The sequence below is a fragment of the Lucilia cuprina genome, chromosome 4, assembly GCF_022045245.1.
Source record: "Lucilia cuprina isolate Lc7/37 chromosome 4, ASM2204524v1, whole genome shotgun sequence".
Lineage (NCBI taxonomy): Eukaryota > Metazoa > Arthropoda > Insecta > Diptera > Calliphoridae > Lucilia > Lucilia cuprina.
The window spans coordinates 98,267,406-98,288,069 of NC_060952.1; the positions used below are offsets into that span (position 1 = coordinate 98,267,406).

At 32.7% G+C, this 20,664-nt stretch overlaps 6 protein-coding genes across 8 annotated transcripts; 3 read left to right on the forward strand and 3 right to left on the reverse strand.

Moving 5' to 3' along the window:
* Positions 1–234: 234 nt before the first annotated feature.
* Positions 235–2,404, reverse strand: LOC111677677 (trithorax group protein osa). Its single transcript, XM_023438842.2, has 5 exons — positions 1,769–2,404; positions 1,062–1,692; positions 782–1,000; positions 525–679; positions 235–303 (listed from the first exon to the last, which is right to left on the reverse strand). Exons 1-5 carry the CDS (start codon positions 2,133–2,135, stop codon positions 254–256), a joined length of 1,422 nt encoding a protein of 473 aa, XP_023294610.1. The 5' UTR covers positions 2,136–2,404; the 3' UTR covers positions 235–253.
* Positions 2,405–3,028: 624 nt separating this feature from the next.
* LOC111677688 (C2 domain-containing protein 5) lies at positions 3,029–14,197 on the forward strand. Of its 3 annotated transcripts, none has more exons than XM_046948904.1 (14): positions 3,029–3,272; positions 3,425–3,726; positions 3,789–3,949; positions 4,010–4,191; positions 5,615–6,341; positions 6,509–6,746; positions 11,392–11,722; positions 11,789–12,183; positions 12,243–12,918; positions 13,017–13,104; positions 13,318–13,644; positions 13,714–13,881; positions 13,945–14,049; positions 14,109–14,197. In XM_046948904.1, exons 1-14 carry the CDS (start codon positions 3,109–3,111, stop codon positions 14,169–14,171), a joined length of 3,927 nt encoding a protein of 1,308 aa, XP_046804860.1. In that variant the 5' UTR covers positions 3,029–3,108; the 3' UTR covers positions 14,172–14,197. The 3 variants fall into 3 exon arrangements, with proteins under 3 accessions (XP_046804860.1, XP_046804861.1, XP_023294620.2); XM_046948905.1 differs by lacking the exons at positions 5,615–6,341; positions 6,509–6,746 and adding exons at positions 7,159–7,481; positions 8,592–8,606 and having other exon boundaries at positions 3,032–3,272; XM_023438852.2 differs by lacking the exons at positions 5,615–6,341; positions 6,509–6,746 and adding an exon at positions 7,159–7,481 and having other exon boundaries at positions 3,032–3,272.
* A 798-nt stretch (positions 14,198–14,995) lies between these two features.
* On the forward strand, positions 14,996–16,207 carry LOC111677698 (charged multivesicular body protein 2a). The gene is made up of 2 exons (XM_023438864.2): positions 14,996–15,469; positions 15,536–16,207. The coding sequence occupies exons 1-2, from the start codon at positions 15,157–15,159 to the stop codon at positions 15,958–15,960; spliced, it is 738 nt and encodes a 245-aa protein (XP_023294632.1). The 5' UTR covers positions 14,996–15,156; the 3' UTR covers positions 15,961–16,207.
* Positions 16,208–16,571: 364 nt separating this feature from the next.
* LOC111677696 (UMP-CMP kinase) lies at positions 16,572–17,679 on the reverse strand. Its single transcript, XM_023438862.2, has one exon. The coding sequence runs from the start codon at positions 17,544–17,546 to the stop codon at positions 16,833–16,835; it is 714 nt and encodes a 237-aa protein (XP_023294630.1). The 5' UTR covers positions 17,547–17,679; the 3' UTR covers positions 16,572–16,832.
* A 573-nt stretch (positions 17,680–18,252) lies between these two features.
* On the forward strand, positions 18,253–19,459 carry LOC111677691 (tRNA (adenine(58)-N(1))-methyltransferase catalytic subunit TRMT61A). Its single transcript, XM_023438856.2, has 3 exons — positions 18,253–18,955; positions 19,016–19,185; positions 19,252–19,459. The coding sequence occupies exons 1-3, from the start codon at positions 18,328–18,330 to the stop codon at positions 19,411–19,413; spliced, it is 960 nt and encodes a 319-aa protein (XP_023294624.2). The 5' UTR covers positions 18,253–18,327; the 3' UTR covers positions 19,414–19,459.
* Positions 19,460–19,559: 100 nt separating this feature from the next.
* Positions 19,560–20,384, reverse strand: LOC111677692 (sperm axonemal maintenance protein CFAP97D1). The gene is made up of 3 exons (XM_023438857.2): positions 19,983–20,384; positions 19,765–19,924; positions 19,560–19,707 (listed from the first exon to the last, which is right to left on the reverse strand). Exons 1-3 carry the CDS (start codon positions 20,249–20,251, stop codon positions 19,627–19,629), a joined length of 510 nt encoding a protein of 169 aa, XP_023294625.2. The 5' UTR covers positions 20,252–20,384; the 3' UTR covers positions 19,560–19,626.
* Positions 20,385–20,664: the final 280 nt, after the last annotated feature.

Here is a 20,664-nt window from a genome sequence, read left to right on the forward strand (position 1 = left end):
TTTTTTTTCTAAAGTACTTTTTCTTCAATCTATGATGCTTTACTTTAAAGGGGCATGCAACACGTTGATTCTGTTTATGTTGATAATATTTGTTAAAGATTTTATATATTTTTTTGGCATTACTCAATGATTTATAATTCAAGGTTGCAGCAAACTGTATCATCGGCACGCACAGCGTTATTATGGTTGTAGTAATTTATGTCAATCTGTTATTGTTTAAATCATTTACTTTCTTATATATATTTATCATATTTTAATAGTATCCTGTAGAGTTGGTGTAGCCTTGCTGATACGATTGTGTGTCTATTTGAATGAAGAAAAAGAGATTTGTTTCGTCGATCGTAAATTAACGTTGTTAGTTATTTTAATAATAACAAAGTACATATTTTTTTCTTAAGTTTTATTGTTTTTCTAATATATACCCTAAGATTCTACAAACTAAGAGCGAAGCTAATATATAGGGCATTCAACGGACCGACTTTGTAGATTATTTTAATATTAAAGAATTAAAGAAAAGGACTTACCGTAACCGGCATATGCTCTTTCGTCGTAGCTTTGCTGAGCATGTTGTGTATAATCTGCCTGAGATGTACTATAATCAACAGCTGGAGCACCATACTGTTGTGTATAGTCTTGGCCATATGTTTGATAGCGTGTGTCTGGTTGGGCATAAGCCGAACTGAAAATAAAATATTTAAAAAAAAATTGCCAAACAAACTAAAGATAAGATCCTAAAATCTTTAAATTTTATAATTTTTTAGTCTTCTTTTCAGTAGCCTACCTGTAACCTTGATATTGACTCTGATCATACTCGGTAGCAGCATGTGTGGCATAACCACTGTTGGCTTGGTGAGCTGTGGGATGAGTTGGTGCTGCTGCATGAGAATAAGCTGTCGTTTGACCATAACCATTATATGGTGCCTGTGTTTGAGGAGCAGCATATGATTGGGCATAAGGATCCATTGTTTGTGATGGATCATGTTGAGCATAAGCATGATGGCTAGAAATAAAAAAATAACAATTGAAGTAACAAATATTAAATGGTAACCAAAAATATTTACCTTTGAGGTGGTGGTGGTGGAGCCTGCTGATGTTGTACTCCATAACTCGTGGGTGGTGCCATATGGGGTGGTTGATGGTATTTAGGAGCCGGTGCACGTTGAGAATAGGGTCCACCCTCATAACGACCACGTTTGGGACCTGGTGGTCCACCTGGTGCTCCACGCTTTAGCGAATTTGGTTGTGTTACTTGTGTATTGACAACATGAGGCTGTTGTTGCATCATTGGTGGTCGTGTCATGCCAGTATTTGAATATTGACCGCGACCACGAGGTGGTCCACCACGACGCATTACTCCATGTTCACCCATTTGTGGTCCACCACTGTACATTGAAGACATGCCAGCCGAACCATTATGAGGATTATAACCACCACGACCACGAGGTCCGCCCATACCTCTACCGCGTCCAGTACCTCTATAATTTGGTGAAACTCCCGTTGAGATAGGTTTGGATGTAATAGGAGCAGCGGCCGCAACCGTAGTTGTAGCACTGGGATCAGTATTTGTAACTGGTGCCGGTTTAACTGAATTTGTTGTTGTTTCTTCAGTTCCTGCTACCACTTGATTAGCCACATTAGCTTGTACAGGCGATACGGTTTTATTATTATCCACCCCAGTATGTTGCTTTGGTGCTAAAAGTTCAAATCGTTCACGTATACATACAGAATTATTCACACACATGGTATTGATTTTTTATTTACTACTTACGTTGACTGTATAAAGGCATACGGCCAGTTCCTCTCATTGGTGGACCTCCCCTAGGTGCACCACCCCTTCCTTGATATCCGCCCGGACCACCCATACCGGGTGCGCCACGCATGGGCGGTGCCCCACGAGGAGCATACCCACCACGGCCAGGATAACCCATTGGTGGTCCACCCATTCCACCACGTGGTACATAACCACCGCGACTTGGAAAACCTCCAGGTCCACCCACACCTCCGAAATGTCCCCTACCCATACCTCTGCCCCTACCACGTTCATAAGAACCACGCATTCCACCACCGCGTCCACGTGTGGGTGCTACACCACCGGTCACCGGTGCCGTATCGATTGTAGTTGGTGGAGCTTCCATTTTTTATCAATTACCAAATTACACCAAGTACTTTTTTGCTTTTCGTCTCACCTAAAAGATTGCGGCTACGTCCCGGCAAACTTTAATTTTTATTTATTTTCAATTAACTTTTTACAAATTATTCACAAATACTATTTTATGCACTTTATTTAATCAATTGGCATTGTTTTATCTAATTAAATATGTTTAATTTTACTTTAATTTATATATTTTTTCTCTAGACGCTGCAAAATTTCTACGTTTAGGTTCTTAAAAAAAACATGGCTGCCAAAATATCGATTTTTCTTCTTTGGCATCTAAAAGTTGCCATATCGTTGTAGTTAAAAACAGAGATGGAAAATTTAGTATTGTTGTATTTTTTAGCACTTTTTGATGAATGCCGCAGCGAAGGATTGACATTTCAAATAATTTTAATAGTTTTACTAACGTTTTTGCCATAATTTAATATAAATTTATTTGTACTTATTGTGACATAAAATAATTTTATTATAATTAATTTTTTACTGATTAGCCATATAATTATTACCATATAATAAGCTATATATCAAAACACTTTATGTTTTTAATATCATTGAAAACACATCTCTAACTTGTCAAATATTACCACTAGGAAACTATTCAACATTTATTATAATAAATGTTGAACAAGGTGAATAGTATTCACAGAATACACATAAGTTGGTGGTAGTTCAGTTTTGCTTCTGGTACGCACTGATGTTTTTGTTTAAAACATGCATGTTATTTTTTAAGTTTTTTTTTTATATAATGAAGTTTTTTATGTTTTTTTTTTTAATATACAAATGTTAACAATAACAAATTCTGACATTAGTGCGTACCGTCTAGTGAAGAAACAGTTATCAGCTGATTGAATAGAAACACCTTATGTGAATTCGCCTTGATGTTGAAGTTGTAGATTGTAAAAAGTTTTGTTTGCTTATTTTTCTTGTCCAGAGAAAAATCCACCAAATAAACAATGCCAGGCAAGGTGGGTGTCAAAATTAAAGCTGGCAGGAATCTGCCTGTTATGGACAAATCATCGGACACAACAGATGCCTACGTAGAAATAAAATTGGGCAATGTGACACACAAAACTGATGTCTGTAGAAAAAGTCTTAATCCACAATGGAATACAGATTGGTATGTGTTTGACCAGTAAAAAAACACTAGTTTTTGAGCTGTTATCAAAAGTGATAGTAATCAATTGAAAGATAAACAGTTCAATAAATAATATTTTCTGTAAATATAGTTAAATATTTATAAGAATGTGTGTTATTATTTTTTTCTTAAAGGTTTCGTTTTGAAGTTGATGATGCAGAGCTACAAGATGAACCCTTGCAGATACGTCTTATGGACCATGACACCTACTCAGCAAATGATGCAATTGGCAAAGTAAATATTGGTTTAAATCCCTTATGTTTAGAAACTTCCGGCCAAACCACCCAAGGCAAAGGCACTGTTCTTTCTGGATGGATACCAGTGTTCGACACTATGCACGGCATACGTGGTGAAGTCAATGTCATTGTCAAAGTGGATTTATTTTCAGATGTTAACAAATTTCGCCAGAGTTCCTGTGGCATACCGTTCTTCCATTGTAAGTTTAGGAAAAGAGCATAAATGAAGGAGAAATTTAATATTCTGTTTTTGGCTTTCTAGCTCCCTGTATACCAATTGGTTATCGTGCTCAAGTTATTCATGGTTTTGTAGAGGAGTTAGTAGTTAATGATGATCCTGAATATCAGTGGATTGACAAGATACGAACACCTAGAGCTTCCAATGAAGCTCGTCAGGTAGTTTTTCTGAAATTATCGGGTCAGGTATGTAATAAATTTAAGATATGTGAAGAAAACTTTGTAAAAGTTGTATGTGTTTTATAGGTTCAGCGAAAAATGGGACTGAAAGCCATAAATATGGGCGCCAATGCTGTTATAGCTTATACACAATGTTTCGACTTAGAAGGTGACGTTGGCGTGGTGGCTCGTGGCATAGGCACCGCTGTGACCTTGATCAAAGACACTACTAATCAACCAACTTCGGCAGACAATGCTTTAATTGAAGAGTGAGTACATTTTAAAAATAATAAAGAAAGTGTTTGAATAAATGTAAAGGAAATATTTTTTTAAATAAGTAATTCAAAATTGTTTCTTCGGATTATATATATATAGTTTCAATAATATCCGTTTTAATCCGAAAATTTCATATACATGTATGTAATGCAAAGTTTATGTTTTCTGAAACAATTGGGATATTCTGTTAACACAACAGTTTAACTTTTAAATTCTTTTAATAATGTTGTTTAACATCATTTTTATAAATAACAGCTCTGTAAGTTAACATATGCTGTAAACAATGTTTACTAAACATCTCGTACATTCTGGTGACTTTATTAGCATAACATTTATAATATTGAAATTCTACAAATCGCAAGACCCAACAGAAAATTTATAGCTTACTACATTGATATTGTGTTGCTTATTTTGTATTCGAAAGTGCTTACAAACTTACGCACACTCTGGCTTACTTTACACAGGGTATGGCCGCTTGAAAATGACACACTAACTGATATACTTGGTTTGCGATATTGTGTGTAGATTATACTTTTTTAATAATATACTTGTGTATGGAAAAGTAGCTATTCCTACATTCTTTCCGATATACCTAGTAAGTAAAATTGTTTCTACAGCACCTTCCAAGCTGGAACACAAGTATATCAAAAAATATCTACAACTACTTTCTATTTAAAATACATGTGTATTAAGAAGTATCTAAATATGTATGTTTTTTTAAAAAATGCTACCCAAATACATGTTTCTACAAATTCATTCATAAGCATAAGGCCATTCCAATCATTACTAGATCGTGATCCTAATTTTAAGCAACAAATTTTGCTTAAAATTCATCTAAACATTGAAAAAATGTTGATCCAAAATATATTTTTCGATAAATGAAAAATTTTTTGTTGATTAAACTACAGCACACTTGATTTTTTATATTATAATTTTCTGTTCTCATATACAATGTTAATCACTCGTATATTAAAATGTAATGCAGAAAAAAATTTATTGAAAAAATTTTAAACTTCATATCCAGATTTTATATACAAGTAAATCAAATTATAAGTAACACAAAGTAAAGCACACAACATTGGTTACAATTCCGAGTACTCTGAAAATTTTCTGTGGGGGATGTTTGACTCACAACTTTACTTTTATCGAACACTTTAATAATTAAAATTTTTTTCATTTAATTGTTATAATTAAGAGTTTCTCAAAAAAATCCAAAAAAATCTCCAAAATTTTTTGATAATGAACATGTTTTACAATATTTCTTAATAAAATATTTCAATCTCTTTTTTTGAATCACTTATTCGAATCGTATCGTTTAACGCCCCAAAAAATGCATATGTTTTTAAACGTTAATTGTTGCTCTTTCTTAAATCCTTCTAACACTATGCCAATGCGCTTTTAATAAAACAAAAATAGACGCACTCTAAAATATTTAGAATTTTTAACAGGCGCTAGTATTAATCCACGTCAGAAGTCTTCCTCAACGTTGTCATTTAGTAAACTCAATTTCGATAGTTCTCTGTTAGATGTCAGAGAAGCCGATTCAGATCCCGAGTCACAGCTAATGATGGATCTTATACGACAAGAGGAGGGTCGTGGCGGTAGACGCATAAAAAAGTTTACTCATAAAATGAAGCATCTTACCAATTCATCACGTAATATTTTAAATGATAAATATGCTTTATTAATGCGTAAAATCGATGAACATTCAAGATCATCCTCTAGTGGTTCAAGATCCCTAAGTAGTGTTATATATTTTCCCACTAAAAATGTGAACATGCGATCAGAATCAAATTCTATGTTGGATGTGCGTAAAGCGAAGAAAAGTTGGACGCACAGTGAACCCATATCAACTGGTAAGAAATTGCAAAAAACTACACATCCTATTGTGCGATCGGTCAGTGATGATTCGGCCATGAAGCAGCCGACACCATCCTTTAATACTCAAATTCATAAGACAACGTCAAAAGATCAAAGAGTGGGCTCGGAATCGACCATAAGTACACAATCATCGCCGGATGTGTGTTCTACCGAACAATGTTCTTGTAATTTTCCACACAATGTTGACATGTCCTCTTGTCTGGAAATGCATAATATTGTGGCAAACGTCGAAGTCAATGTTGCCAATAAAAAAACTGATAAGGTAGTCTCACTCAAGCATCTTTGTTTGCTTGCTACAGAGAATAAGCATTGAATAAACTCCACTGTAGTTTGGAATTGTACTCCTGTTGTTATTACGGTGGAGTTTATTTTATAGCTTTTATCATTCACTCTTCTTTCTATCAATACTCCTCTCTACTTCTATTACAGAATGCTGACGACATTTTAGAAAATCCCGATGAATTTAGCTTTAATTCCGGTAGACGTTTCTCCTCACAGCCCGATTTAGTTAATTTTGCAACAAATTGCGCTAGTTCTCATTTGCACTCACAATCTCTTAACAATGTAAATATAGCTCCAATGCCAGCTAATTTAGCTTGCAAACAAACTATAAAAAAGAATTTCAATACTCGTCCAGCATCTATTGTTTTAGCCAGTACTACTGAGGGTAAATTTAAATTTCCCATTTTAAAACTTTGTCCCTCAACTCCCACTCCCTCTGAATCGGAAAGTTCGGCATCACAGCTCTCGCCATATTGTAGTAAAACATTAGATATCCATGCAAAACCCTATAATAGCCTTTTTCCCTTTAGCCCTACAACGGCTAGAGATAATGCCAGCTTAAGGCCAGCATTTAGTGCTCGTTTTAGCAAACATTTTGATGCATCTGTGTTGTACTCCCCTAACAGTGATTCGAATTTAGGTCTCATTGATAAAAATACTAATTGTAATGCTAAAAATTCATTGCTTGTTCCATTCACTTTTAATGCTGACATCATCAATATCACTGCTACCCCTCACGAACATCTAAACAACCATCAACAACACCACCACGAACAACAACATTACGGTCGACATAGGTCTTTGAATGAAATCAATGGCAGCGGCAGCTGTACTTCCAACAATAATAGTCCAAATCTAAGGAATTCAATTTCGCCCAATACATCACTTATGGATGAAACAGTTACGGCGGGAAATACGTTTTCTGCTGCTGGTAATCGCAGTAAAATGTCTCCTACACCTTCACGTACTGGTGCCGTCGTTACTCCCATGATTTTACAATCCCAATCGGATAGTCTATCATCGGCTACTACCGTATCAACGGCTACAACAATTATTCCCAAAGAGGTGGGTGAAATGGCTAGACGTTCTTCAGATTCGGATTTAAGTGTTACACCAAAAGGTATGTTGGAGTTTTTGGTTTTTGTTTTCATACGTATTTGTGCTTTTCTTAGTTGTAAGTTGGGGTTAAGTAAAGTTCTAATGTTCGATTTTTTTTTTAAAGGATCTAGTATGTAGGTTCGAACACAAGTGCACAATGAGTTCATCTGTTGAGTTTACAATATGGTGTTCGAAAATTCGAAATTATTTAGAAAAATTTCAAAATCTTTATGTCTACAGGCTTATTAAAAATTTCGAAAATTCGATCTTATGTTCGAAAAAATTTTAAAGCTTTTATTTCTCAAATAAATCGGAAATTATATTTAAATATTTATTATTTTTTTAATAATCTTCAATATTGTTGCAATATTGATCGAAAAATTTAAATTATTTATTAAAATATTCCCTATTTCGTGAGCATTCATAAAAATATAATTTTCGATTCATTTGAGAAAAACTTCGAAAATATATTCGAAAACAAATTTGTAAAAATAAAATTTTGGGTTTAATTGAGGCCGAATTTTACAATATTTAAAATTTGAAATTAATTTCGAAAATTCAACCTAAGTTCGAAAACATTCTGATGCTGTCAAAATATGCTTTAAATCATGAGGAGTGCTAAACTCATAATTTCAGTTTGATTTAAGAAAATTTTTGTATTTTTCATGTAAATTCAATTAAAATAAGTAAGAAGATTTACAAAACTAAAACAACACTATATCAAACTGTCCGTTAATTTAAATATTTTCAGAAAAATAATGAAGTATCAATTGAATTAAAACACAAACAAAAATAAATCCTGCAAAAGGATTCTATACTATATATTTAGTTTAAATTTAAAACAATTTATCTATAAAACATTTGTATGTGTGTGCGTGTTTTTATTTTATAAGTGTGTGTACTGTGCTGTACTGTCCATGTGTAGCAATTCATTAGGACAATTAATAATAAGGATTTTATTTGTATATTTTTTAAAAAATTAACATTTCATCCTAACATTATTATTATTACTATTGTATATGTATTCTACTCTACTCTTCACTGCCATGCTCTCGTTAAACAAACAAAAAAAATCTCTAAAAATAAAAACAAATCCATAAACCTGCTCTTTATAATTAAAATAAAAAAACAGTTATACATCGTAAAAGTAAGTAGAGTGTATGCAAATTGTACATTAAATCTATGTACGATATTGTAACTATTTCTTTGTACGTTTTTTTTTTGTGTATCCTAAATTTAATTGTATGTACTACTACTACTACTACTTTTCTTACATATGTGTAGGTGTATTGTAAAAACCTAATTTTACTTAAATGTTGATCTTCAACATAAGTAAATTCTCGAGTAACTATATGTTTAATTATATTTTTCATCTGATTTCTTTGTTATTCCTCGCTTTGTTGTTTCGGCTCGCAAGTTATTTGGTAATATGATAATGGTGTCAATATTTAAGAAGATATCAAATAGGAAAAGTTGTGTTCTTTTTATTTAACTAAAATTTTGAGATATTCGGAATTCATAAAAATGTCTAGATTTAATCTAATTTTCATATTTTAATATGTCTGTCAAAAATTTATTGTTTTTTGTGTAAACATTTTGTTCGGTTAGATATTAATAACATCCGAAGTTTATCTGGGATATAAATAATCCATTGTGGTAGAAACAAATGTATTTATATTTCTAATCTAGCTGTGTCGATTCGATTGAACTTTTTGATTAGAATGCAGAATAGTGGTGAATTTTTTATGGACCCCGGATATTTTCGGTAGCGAAATCTTTAATAATTGTATGCGGCATGTTTTCGAGATAGATAGATATACAATTAGAAAAATTTCGAAATAATTCAAAAATACTAATTTTAGACATGCAGCATTAAAACGAAAATTAATTTTGGTCACAGTTAACTGGTGACATCAGTGATAGAAACAATTTATAGTTAGTTAGTTATTTAGTTAGTTAGTTAGTAAGTTAGTTAGTAGGTTAGAAAGGAGGATGTACATATATACATCAAATCCGAATACATACACCTAGGCCTCTATCGGGTCTGTTGTGCGCTCCTTAACCAGTTCCTCAGGTGGGAATCGAACCCACCACCTCCTAACCACTAATCTCCCGGAGGACACAATAATTATAAATGAAATTAAACTAGTTTTGAAACATAAGGACTTTGATATCGACAACGATTTGAAAATGCAATAAAAAACTTACATATATACATACCGTGCATCAACTAAGTTTTTTGCATATGTTGTTGCATTTTATTGCTTTTCATCAGAATCTGCATGACAATAAAGTATTTTGCATTTTTAGAATTCCATTAATTTCGTTGGATTTTTTTTGTTAAAAGGACACGTATTAAGTGTTTTTCAATTGTAATCTTCAAAAATTATATCTTTATTGTGTAAAACAGAGAATTTGGAGATCATGTGCCAAATATCATTGAGTTATCTCCAAAATTGCGACCTGTAGTTTGATTACAATGTTTACAAGCCCTATTCGGGGGTACAGTTGTATGAGGACAGGTGAAATAATAGACCGATCTTAACCATTTTCAATAGAGTTCGTCCCTGGGGCAATAGAATATCATGTACCAAATTTCATTCAATTATCTTCAAAATTACGACCTGTAGTTTGATTACAAGGTTTGCATGGAAGAAAATGATTCTGATCCGATTGGTATACTTTGGTATAGGACCAATATTATTGTGCGTTACAGACATTAGCACAAACCCAATATACCCTCTCTACTAAAGTGGTGTAGGGTAAAATAAACAAAAGACCAAAAAAAAAATACTTTATTGACCCAAAATATTAACAATACGTTCACATTTTATCAAGAATCTCGTTAACTATAGTTAACGAGATTCTTGATAAAATTTTATTTCGCATCTTGAATACAATTATAACAACATGTTTTATTCTACCTTAAAATGACATCCAAATATCAAGTTTTTACTGAATCTAAAACTAAAATTAAATGACATCTCAAGTTGTTAAAAATGAACAACATCCCTCCAATGACACGCTAATGTAAAATTCATAGGTTTTTCACCCAAATTTGAAGCACTTCGGGTTACTAGTTGTGATGAATTTTCTACATCTTTTTCCACACTTTTTTTGCTGGGTAATATAACAATTTTACTTTTTATGGGAGAAAATTAATATATTGTTTAAAATATAAAACAAACAAATTGTTTTACTTTGCTAAAATAATCGTTCAGACAAAGTTTTTTTTTTTCTTAAAATTTGTGAAAATTAAAATATGCAAATTACTTAATTGATTCACTGTATATAGACATTTCAAAAAGTTGAGAAAATATAAAACCCGATGACCAAAATGTATATAGAAATATATCCAAAAATAAGATAAATACCAAAAATTTAAAATTGATCAGTTATTATTATAAATACCTTGTGAGCGAGATCAGCATGGATTTGCAATATTAAACATAAATAGATAATTTTATATAGTATGTATATGATGTATCTATATCTTTTTTTGTTTTTTGTCTATGTACATACAGTAATAAGAAAAAAAACTTAATATTCGCATGAGAGCAATGGTATGAAATGTGTCTCTTGATAGATAATAAAAAACCATAAACATATTCAACTTGTAAAACAACAACTACTACTTTTACTCTTTTAACTATTTGTGGTATTTAAGTTTTTTAAACTAAATACAAAAACAAAATGTATATCCTTGCCTGTAGTTCTTATAAATATGCATCCATCACTCACGTTCACGTTATACATTTACAACCATTTCACTTCCCCCTCCATTCACTCTGACTAACTAACTCACTGTCTCGCTCATTCACTGACACATGTCCATCCACCAAATGGCTGTCAATGTTTAACTCTCTCCGTATACTTCTTATAATTGTTTCCACATTGAAAGTTCTCTTAGTGATTTTGTTGTTATCGTTTAGGAAATTCATTTTGTGTGGCCAGTGATCGTTTGATGGCAGCAACAGCTATGATGCGTATGGGTCCAGCTATAGGTAAATCATCGAATTCAGAAGGCATGGATATGTTGGAATATCCATTTTTAACTATGACCAAATATCCACCTGGTCTGATACTGCATATTGGGGCAACTGTGGCGGCTAGATCGGTAAAACTATTGGAAAGAGTACCCAATCCAGATGAGCCAGAAATCCGTGATTCCTGGTGGACAGAATTACGCATGGAGATTAGATCACATGCACGATCTTTAGGTTGTAATGTGGTACTTGGTTATTCCGAGTTAACCACTATATCGTAAGTAAAAATAAATTGTTTTCTTAAACAGCGAAAAAGTTTTTTTTTAATATTTTCTAAAAACAGCGACGATGTTTGTGTTCTTTCGGCCACTGGCACTGCAGCCATTATAATTATGGGCTATAATCGTTCCATATCACAAAATGATATTTTTAATATAACAAAAACTGCTGGTGGCAGTGGTATGTCAGTATCTCTAGAAGAGAGAAATGTTATTAACAGTGATCCTAATGCCAAGGATATGGGCAGTGGTATATCCAATGGTTCTGTAGGTAAACGTTATGGACTTCCTGCTATGCTAAATGTGTCAAAAACTTCTTGTACCGTGTGCCATGTACCCTACAATGTCACTTCGGTGCCATTCAATGTTAAAATGAAAAAATGTGCAATATGTTTAAAGGGTCGTGTGCCAGATGTACTATTGGCCACTTTAGAAGTACCCGAGTCCATACAAGTAACAGGTAACACTGCCGACAACATATTTCAATATTTTTCTCTATAAAAAATTGCGTAATTTTAGGACGTGGTTGTTTTCTACAGGCTCAAGTAGTTAGAGCTAAAAAAGATTTACGCTCCGAACTGAATGCTAAAGAAATTTCCGATGGTCTACCCTTTTTGGAATACGAACTACATCGTGTGCTCATTAATAAGCTTAAAGCCAAGGGTATGAATGCTATCTTTGGCTTGAAAGTACAAGTATCTATAGGTGAACGTATGATTGCCTTGGTAGCCACTGGCACTGCACTCTTCATCACAGCATTACCCGTACCACAAGTACCTAAAATAGTTGCTGGCAACTCTTGGACTGATAAGCAAAAACTAAATGAATTACAAAAGAAACTACAGGAGACATTTGAACGTTATCAGGAGATCTATCAATTGAAATCCATAGATCAGGATATGTTGGACAAAAGTTCCGATACCGATGACTCCGATGAAGAAGGTGTCGATGTAGATTTAAATTGCGGCAATAAGGATACTTGTGTTTTGGAAGTTGATGATATCGAAGATTTAGAAATTATATCACTGCTAATGGAATCACAACCACCGGAAGGTTTTCATGTTGTTAGTACTCAAAAAGTTCCCGGCATGATGGATATAGAAGCGGTTAAGAACTTGCAAATGTTTACACAGGTGTGGAGGGCAAAAACCGATACGGGTCAAACTGTTACCGGTTTTCCTAAGCATTTTCAAAGGTGAGAGCGGATTTAAATCTCAATTCGAAATTTTAGGTTTTAAATCCGTTTTTAAACATTGTTTTTAAAATAAACTTATTTCATTTGTATGTCTGTAGATTGATGCAGATTATTTATTTCAAATTACGCACTATGATACCATGCGCCATTTGTGATTTAAAATTTAAATTGGATTTCCCAGAAAGTGTAAGTTTTTCACTGTGTTGACATTGACGAAGACGCTGACATAGGCATTGTTAAAGACTTTAACATATTTATTGACATAACATTGATATAAAGTGTAAGTTTTTTACTGTGTTGACATTGAGGAAGACGCTGACATAGACATTGATATAAACTTTGACATAGACTTATCGATTGACATAAGATATTAACAAATATTTTGTATGCTTGTCTTAGGATCAAATTCAAATTTTAGTTACCGGTATGGCTTTGGGTCTAGGCGACCCCAATAAATTGAAAAACAAACGTAAAAATGTAACCAATGGTCAATCGGATAGTAATGACTCTATGAGTCATACCCATTCGGCTGGTGAGATTAATAATAAAAAATTACAACAGCTACAACAAGAGGAAGATTATATGTTCCCTCTGGATGAAGATCACATGGTGGAGACACCAACACCAGCTACCAATATACCGCTGTTTGGAGCACAATTATTTAAAAATCGTAAATCATCACCCATACAATTGTCTTCGGCTCCCGGATCAATGCGTCAAAGACATGTAGGTGCTAACAAAACGAAAATTGTGAGATATTTTTTTTTTAATTTATCAAATTGTTTTATATTTTAGAATCGTGTATACGAACGTAATGGTGTGGATATAACACCTTTGAGTTTTATACCGGGAGGTAAAATTGAAAAGTATTTGGGTAATTTAAATTTCTTCTTTATAAGAGAGAGCACATCTATAAGGGAAAATGGTGGCATAAGTGGCTTTGTCCATGGCTTTATCACAGAGGTGAGTAAATGTTTTCAATTTTATAAACAGTAAACGGAAATGAAAATCTGGATTTTGCAACAGCTATTGGCTGTTGTTAGAGCTCATATATCGGCCTTAGGCGGCAATGCCATGGTGTCATTTTACTTAACCGAATTAATATTATTCGATAATCAACATAAAAATCAAGTAAGTTTTTAAATCAAATTATATAGTTAAATAAAATAATAATGTTACTTTCTCTTCAGGGTCAATGTCTTATAAGTATTGGTGGCGATGCGGTTTATGTTTCATATCATCAAGATGACTAATATGTTTGCTGCAACAATAATAAAAGTTAAAAAAATAGTTCTAAAAGTAACCTAATCACAAATTTAACCTAAAGTTGTTTACTAAACAAACTTAAATTGCAATAGTTTAGCCAATTTATTTCCTAAAAAAAGCAATTAAATACTAATATAACTAACTACTCCTACCACTACTGTTGCTCTCTATTTTATTTATTTTATTTGTTTTTACTATTTCTTTTATTTATTTAAAAAAAAGTTTAATGATTTTATTATTTGTTATTTAATCTTTTGACTAACTAAAAATTTGCCAATTGTATTTAAATTTTTACAAAATTCAGTTTTAGCTTAGTTTCAATTCAATTTTAATAATGCAATAATTTCAACTGTGACTATACATAGAATGTACTTAAACTTGTATTACAATTAAGGTTGAAATCTAAGCCTAAAAACTAACAAGTTTTTTGAAATGTATTTTTGTAAAAAGTGCATATATGTAACTTTAAATGAAATTGTGAGGAAAAAAAGTAAATAAATTTTAATTAAATTAAAACAAAAAATAATAAATCAAAACAATTTTCAAGAAGAAAAAAATGTTTTAGTTTTTTTTAATTAAAAGCTTATTTTTATATTTAAAAGAGAATAAATGTTTAATAAAGAGAATTAAAATGTTAAATAGTTAAATAGGAACGAATTAATTATTTTTTTATGTTTATCGAAACAAAATTTTTAGGATGCAAAATTTCTTATAGTGTACAATTGTCATTTCTACAAAATTTCCTACCGACATATATAATGATGTCATCATTCACAGTGAATGATTTCTAGCAAAATAAGAAGAAGCACAGATGAGTAATATTTTCATTTTTTTGTTGTGACAAAAACAAATAGAATTTTTTTTAATAAATATCAAATTTTTCGACAATTTCTCTGAACTAAATAAACGAAAATATACATAATTATAATATTAAGCTATTAAAAGTATTAATAAGAAATAAAATAATTAAAAATGGATTGGCTTTTTGGCAAGAAAATCTCACCCGATGAGATGCTACGCAAAAATCAAAGAGCTCTTAATAAAGCCATGAGAGATTTGGACAGGGAGCGTATGAAAATGGAGCAGCAAGAGAAGAAAATTATAGCCGACATTAAGAAAATGGCCAAGGAGGGACAAATGGATGCAGTTAAAATAATGGCCAAAGATTTGGTACGCACACGCCGCTACATCAAGAAGTTCATGATAATGAAGGCCAACATACAGGCGGTGTCACTGAAAATACAAACACTAAAATCACAGAATACCATGGCTCAGGCCATGAAGGGTAAGTTGAACTTTGGAAATAAAATGGAGTTAATCAGTATTAATTGAGTTTTGCGTCGAATTTTAGGCGTTACTAAGGCCATGCAGAATATGAATCGTCAATTGAATTTACCACAAATCCAAAAGATTTTACATGATTTCGAAAAACAATCAGAAATTATGGACATGAAGGAGGAAATGATCAACGATGCTATTGATGATGCCATGGAGGATGAGGGTGATGAGGAGGAGACTGATGCCGTTGTCTCTCAAGTTTTAGATGAATTAGGCTTGCAATTGGGCGAACAGCTAGGAGATCTACCGACTGCCTCTGGTTCATTATCAATAGCGGGCGGTGTAAAGAACACTCCAGCTGCCGTAGCTGCTGGTGGTGCTATCAGTAGTCCAGTCGCAGGTGGAGGCGGAGCAACTGGCGGTAGCGGTGGTTCTACACCCATGTCAGATGCGGATGCTGATTTACAGGCTCGTTTGGATAAACTAAGACGAGACTAGATTTTCCTGCTAATCATTGTATTGGAAATACAACTTGTTTTTTAAATGATTTTTTTTTTTGAATTTTATTTTAATAATTATTTGGTAACTCATTTGTCGAATAATCAATCGCCACACAAATATAAATATGTATATTAAAAAGTTAAGTTTTTGTCTGCACTGCAATGGATTTATTTAAATATGTATGTCTGCTGGCTAGAAGTCAGTTCTAAAAAAACTGCAATAAAGTTTTTTTATTAAAAAAAAACAAATTTTCCAAGGAACATAATTCTAAAAGAAATGTCGGTTAGTATAAAGAAGTTGAATAATATCCGCAGCTTTCCCAGAAGAATCATATACAAAACAATCGATTTAAATAAAAACGAGAACAAAAGATTGATTTTGAATATAATGTATTGAAATAGAAAAAATATAATTTTTAGCGAAATTCAGGTAAAACTTATTTTATTAATTTTTTACCAAACATTGCCCACTGTGTAACCTTCAAAGTTATCTTAAAAACATTTCGTTTTTTGACACCACAAACTTTTTGCATTATACACATGAAATATCCATTAACAAATTAACCATCCCTAACACATCAGAATAAATAGATAATTTCAAATATTAAATTGAGCTTAATAAATAGTTTTTATTTTGTTTAACCATAAACATAGAGTATATCGTATTTTTTATCGATTTTTTTGTTAAGAATTGAACTAATGTTAGTTTTTAATACGTTTTAAAAGACAAGAATTTAAAAGTAAGCAAAACGGCATAATTATTGTGTAAGTGTTTCTTCTCCTCCTCCTCCTTTAACAAGAAAATTTCAGAGAATTAACAACAACAGCAACAATATTTATAACACTACCACCACCTCCAACAATAGGGTTTTACTCGAAGCCACTTTCTTTGAATACCTGTTCAACCTTGGCAAAAACTTCATCAGCCGAGGGGCTAGCATCGATTTGTTTCACTTTACCCAATTCTTCGAAATACTTGATAATTGGCAGAGAATGGTTGTTGTAGGTTTGAATACGTTTCTTTAAACTTTCCATATTATCGTCCGAGCGACCGGAGCCACCTTGGCCACGAGACAAACAACGATCAACACACACATCCTCTGAGCAGTTGAAGAATAAAACAAATTGAAAATCTACTTTGTCTGACATTTGACGATTCCAGCCATCTAAATTATCTTGATTACGTGGAAAACCATCAATTAGGAACTTATTTTTGCCAGATTTTGTCATAGCTGCTTCCAGCAATGAACACGTCACCTCAACCGGTACAATTTTACCATTGCGTATGTAGTCTTCAATTAAAGCACCCACTTCGGAACCCTCACGGGCACGTTCTTCACGCAATAGATCCCCGGCCGATAAATGGACGAATTCGAAACGTTCCACAATTTTAGAGCACTGAGTACCCTTGCCAGCACCTGGGCCACCTAAAACAAATACAATCTTTGGCTTTTCACTCATTTCCGCTTGAACTTTAGTACGCGTTGCTGTGGTTAGGAAACGTTTGTATTGAAGCTGGCTTGTACTGGAATGCTTAGTAATTGGCGTAAATGTGTGTAAAGTACTACGCAAGACTTTTAACATTAAAAAAGAAAATCGTGATAACTAAATAGATAAAAACGTTGTATGTATACAACGTTGAATAAATATCACGGTATTGAATGGTTAAAACAAATTAAATAATTGATGGTTAGGTGCCGATGCAAAAGGAACGATGGCGGCGGCGTGACCTTTTCATATCAGCGGCGGTGGCTTGCTAATGGTAGTTGCTGCGTCACCTATTAAATCTTGAATTTTTCTTTAAAAAATTGTTCGCATAAGTTTTGCAATTTTAATATATCACAAAAATGTTAAAAAGCAATATACGTTTCCAGTAAAATGTCACAAATTAGGTTCAATTTCGCATTATTAATTTACGTATATGTGTAAAAAGCAGTGGCGGCTAGCCGCCGTTTTGTGGTAAACATATGTTTGTACTTTGTGGAATTTATGCAACTTCTTTTTCCCAGTACACCGCACACAATCATCGTAAATTGTTAACATAAAAGTAAACAATAATAATGTTGCCACTTTATTATTGCATGTTTATAAAATAAAAAAATATATATATTTTAACTTACACTAAATTTTTAAACATTTTAAAATTAAATAATCTTTAAGATTATAAAATAATAAATAAAAAATTTGAATTTTATCTCATTCGGCATCAAAAAATTAAGTCCTAATAACTTTTTAGAATTGTACTAAAATCTGGCATCCCTGGTAGTATTTGACATTTTTCTACACGTGAGAATTTTTTGTTTTTTTTCAGTTTGTTTATTTTTTCGTTTGATAATTGCGGTTTTTTATTTTGTTCTAAAATAAAATGAGTTTTCTTAAACCAAAAGATACAATCGACGAGGGTGATACGGTCATTTTATATTTAAGTGTTAATTCTATGCATGTCATTGAAGCAACTCCCACTATTGTAAATAAAAAGGGTGAAACCATCGAACACATTTTTCAAACATCTTTTGGCGCTTTAAAAGTGAAAAATATAATTGGCGTCAAATATGGTAGCCGCGTTGAATTATCCAAGGGTTGGGCATATGTCCTACAACCAAATCCCGAATTATGGACACAAACATTGCCACATAGGACACAAATTATCTATACTCCTGATATTAGTATGATTTTGCACCAGCTTGAAGTGAGGCCCGGTTCAGTGGTAATCGAGTCTGGTACGGGGTCTGGTTCGCTGTCACATTACTTTTTGAGAGCCGTTAAGCCTCATGGTCATCTGCATACTTTTGATTTTCATGAGGCTCGTGCCAATCAGGCCAGAGAAGAGTTTCAACATCACGGTTTGGGTGATTTCGTTACTGTCTACCATCGGGATGTGTGTCAGAATGGTTTTGGCGAAGAACTGAACGGTAAAGCTGATGCAGTATTTTTAGATTTACCAGCTCCTCAACAGGCAGTCGAACATGCGGTTAAGGCTTTAAAGAGTAGTGGTATGTATTTTTAACGCTCTGAATAATAGTACTATTTCTAAAGACTTAATGTGTTTTTAGGTGGTCGTTTCTGTTCATTTTCTCCGTGCATTGAACAATCACAACGTTGTTGTATTGCCTTACAGGAACAAGGTTTTACGGAAATACAATCCTTTGAAGTATTACAGCAAGAAGATGTAGTCAAAACCAAAACATTTCCGGTGATGAATTTGGAGTTTCTTAAACACAAGGTAAATAAAATATTTTATAATTTTTGTCAATTAGTTTTAACTGACCACTGTTTTATTATTTTCCAGAAACCAGAAGAACAAGATACCACCAGCGATAAAGATATTTCAAATCTTATGAAACAACCCAAGGAAACATTGAAGGTATTGACATCATCAGCACCACCCACACAACCGGGTCATACAGGATTTTTAACATTTGCTACCCTACCGCCTGCATTTGCTAGATAATTTTAGTACAACTAATCACAAGATAATAAAAACAAAACAAAATCAAGATTTCCAAAAGATTTATTCAAGAAACAATCAAGTTATAAAAAATTTCCAATATCAAGATATAAGCTACACTTTATAAAACTACAATCAAGATACCACGATTGTCTATAAGGGTGAGTGTGTCTGTAGTTATTTAATTTGAGTTGTAGTCTTACTTTGAATCATTCTTTAATATCGACGGTGTTGTAAAGTTTTTACGTTAAAAGATGAACGTGGCGGTTGCCATGGTATACGTTCTACTGGTATTATCTGTAAAGAAAAAAGGAAATAAATATTGTTTTCTTACCAGTAATAAAATTTACATACTATTTTTGGCCTTTCCGGTTGACCGTTGCAAGTGGGACATCTATTAGTTCTAGTAGCTTTAGCAGATTTTTTAATCGCTTCGTTTAAACCTTCTAAGGGCGTCCAATTCACATGAGTGGTACGAGGTCTGACTTCGAATAATTTTTCTCGATTTAAAAAGCTAAAAATGACATAAACTTTGAACTTTATTTTTAAATATTAAAACACCAAAAACTTACTTTGGTCTTGGTTCTCTCCAAAAATCGGGCATACGTTTAGTTCTCATTATATCTGCCAAACGCTGTAGTAAACGTACATTTTCATTTTCAACATAAAGTGTACGTTCCTTTTCTGTTTGTTGTTTTTTGGCCTTTTGTACAATGTGGGGATAAAATACTGGTGGTGTACGATCTATAGCTGCCTTTGCTGATTTTACCTTTTCTCTATGATGTTCATAGCGCCGTTGTTCCCACGGATGAATTAATAGTTTATCTCTTCTCGATATCATGTTCTAAACTGAAGTAATGAATGTACAAGAATTTTATATAAATTATGTACGGCAGTTAAGGAATTTATATAACTATGGACTTCTCGGAATGGCGTTGCTTTGGTTATTATATCCAGGGTGTTGTTTTTGTGTGTTTTTAATGTTTACCAAGAGTTATATAAATAAATCTCCATGGATTTTTTGAAATTGAATAAACAAAAAAATAAATAACCATATGTAGGGTAAATTTATATAATAAAAAATTTACATTTAGAGCTGTTTAGAAGTTTGATATACATGAATTCTAGAACTGAAGTGAACCTGATCTGAACTAGAACTGAACTAGAACTGAACTAGAACTGAACTAGAACTGAACTAGAACTGAACTAGAACTGAACTAGAACTGAATTAGAACTGAACTAGCACTGAACTAG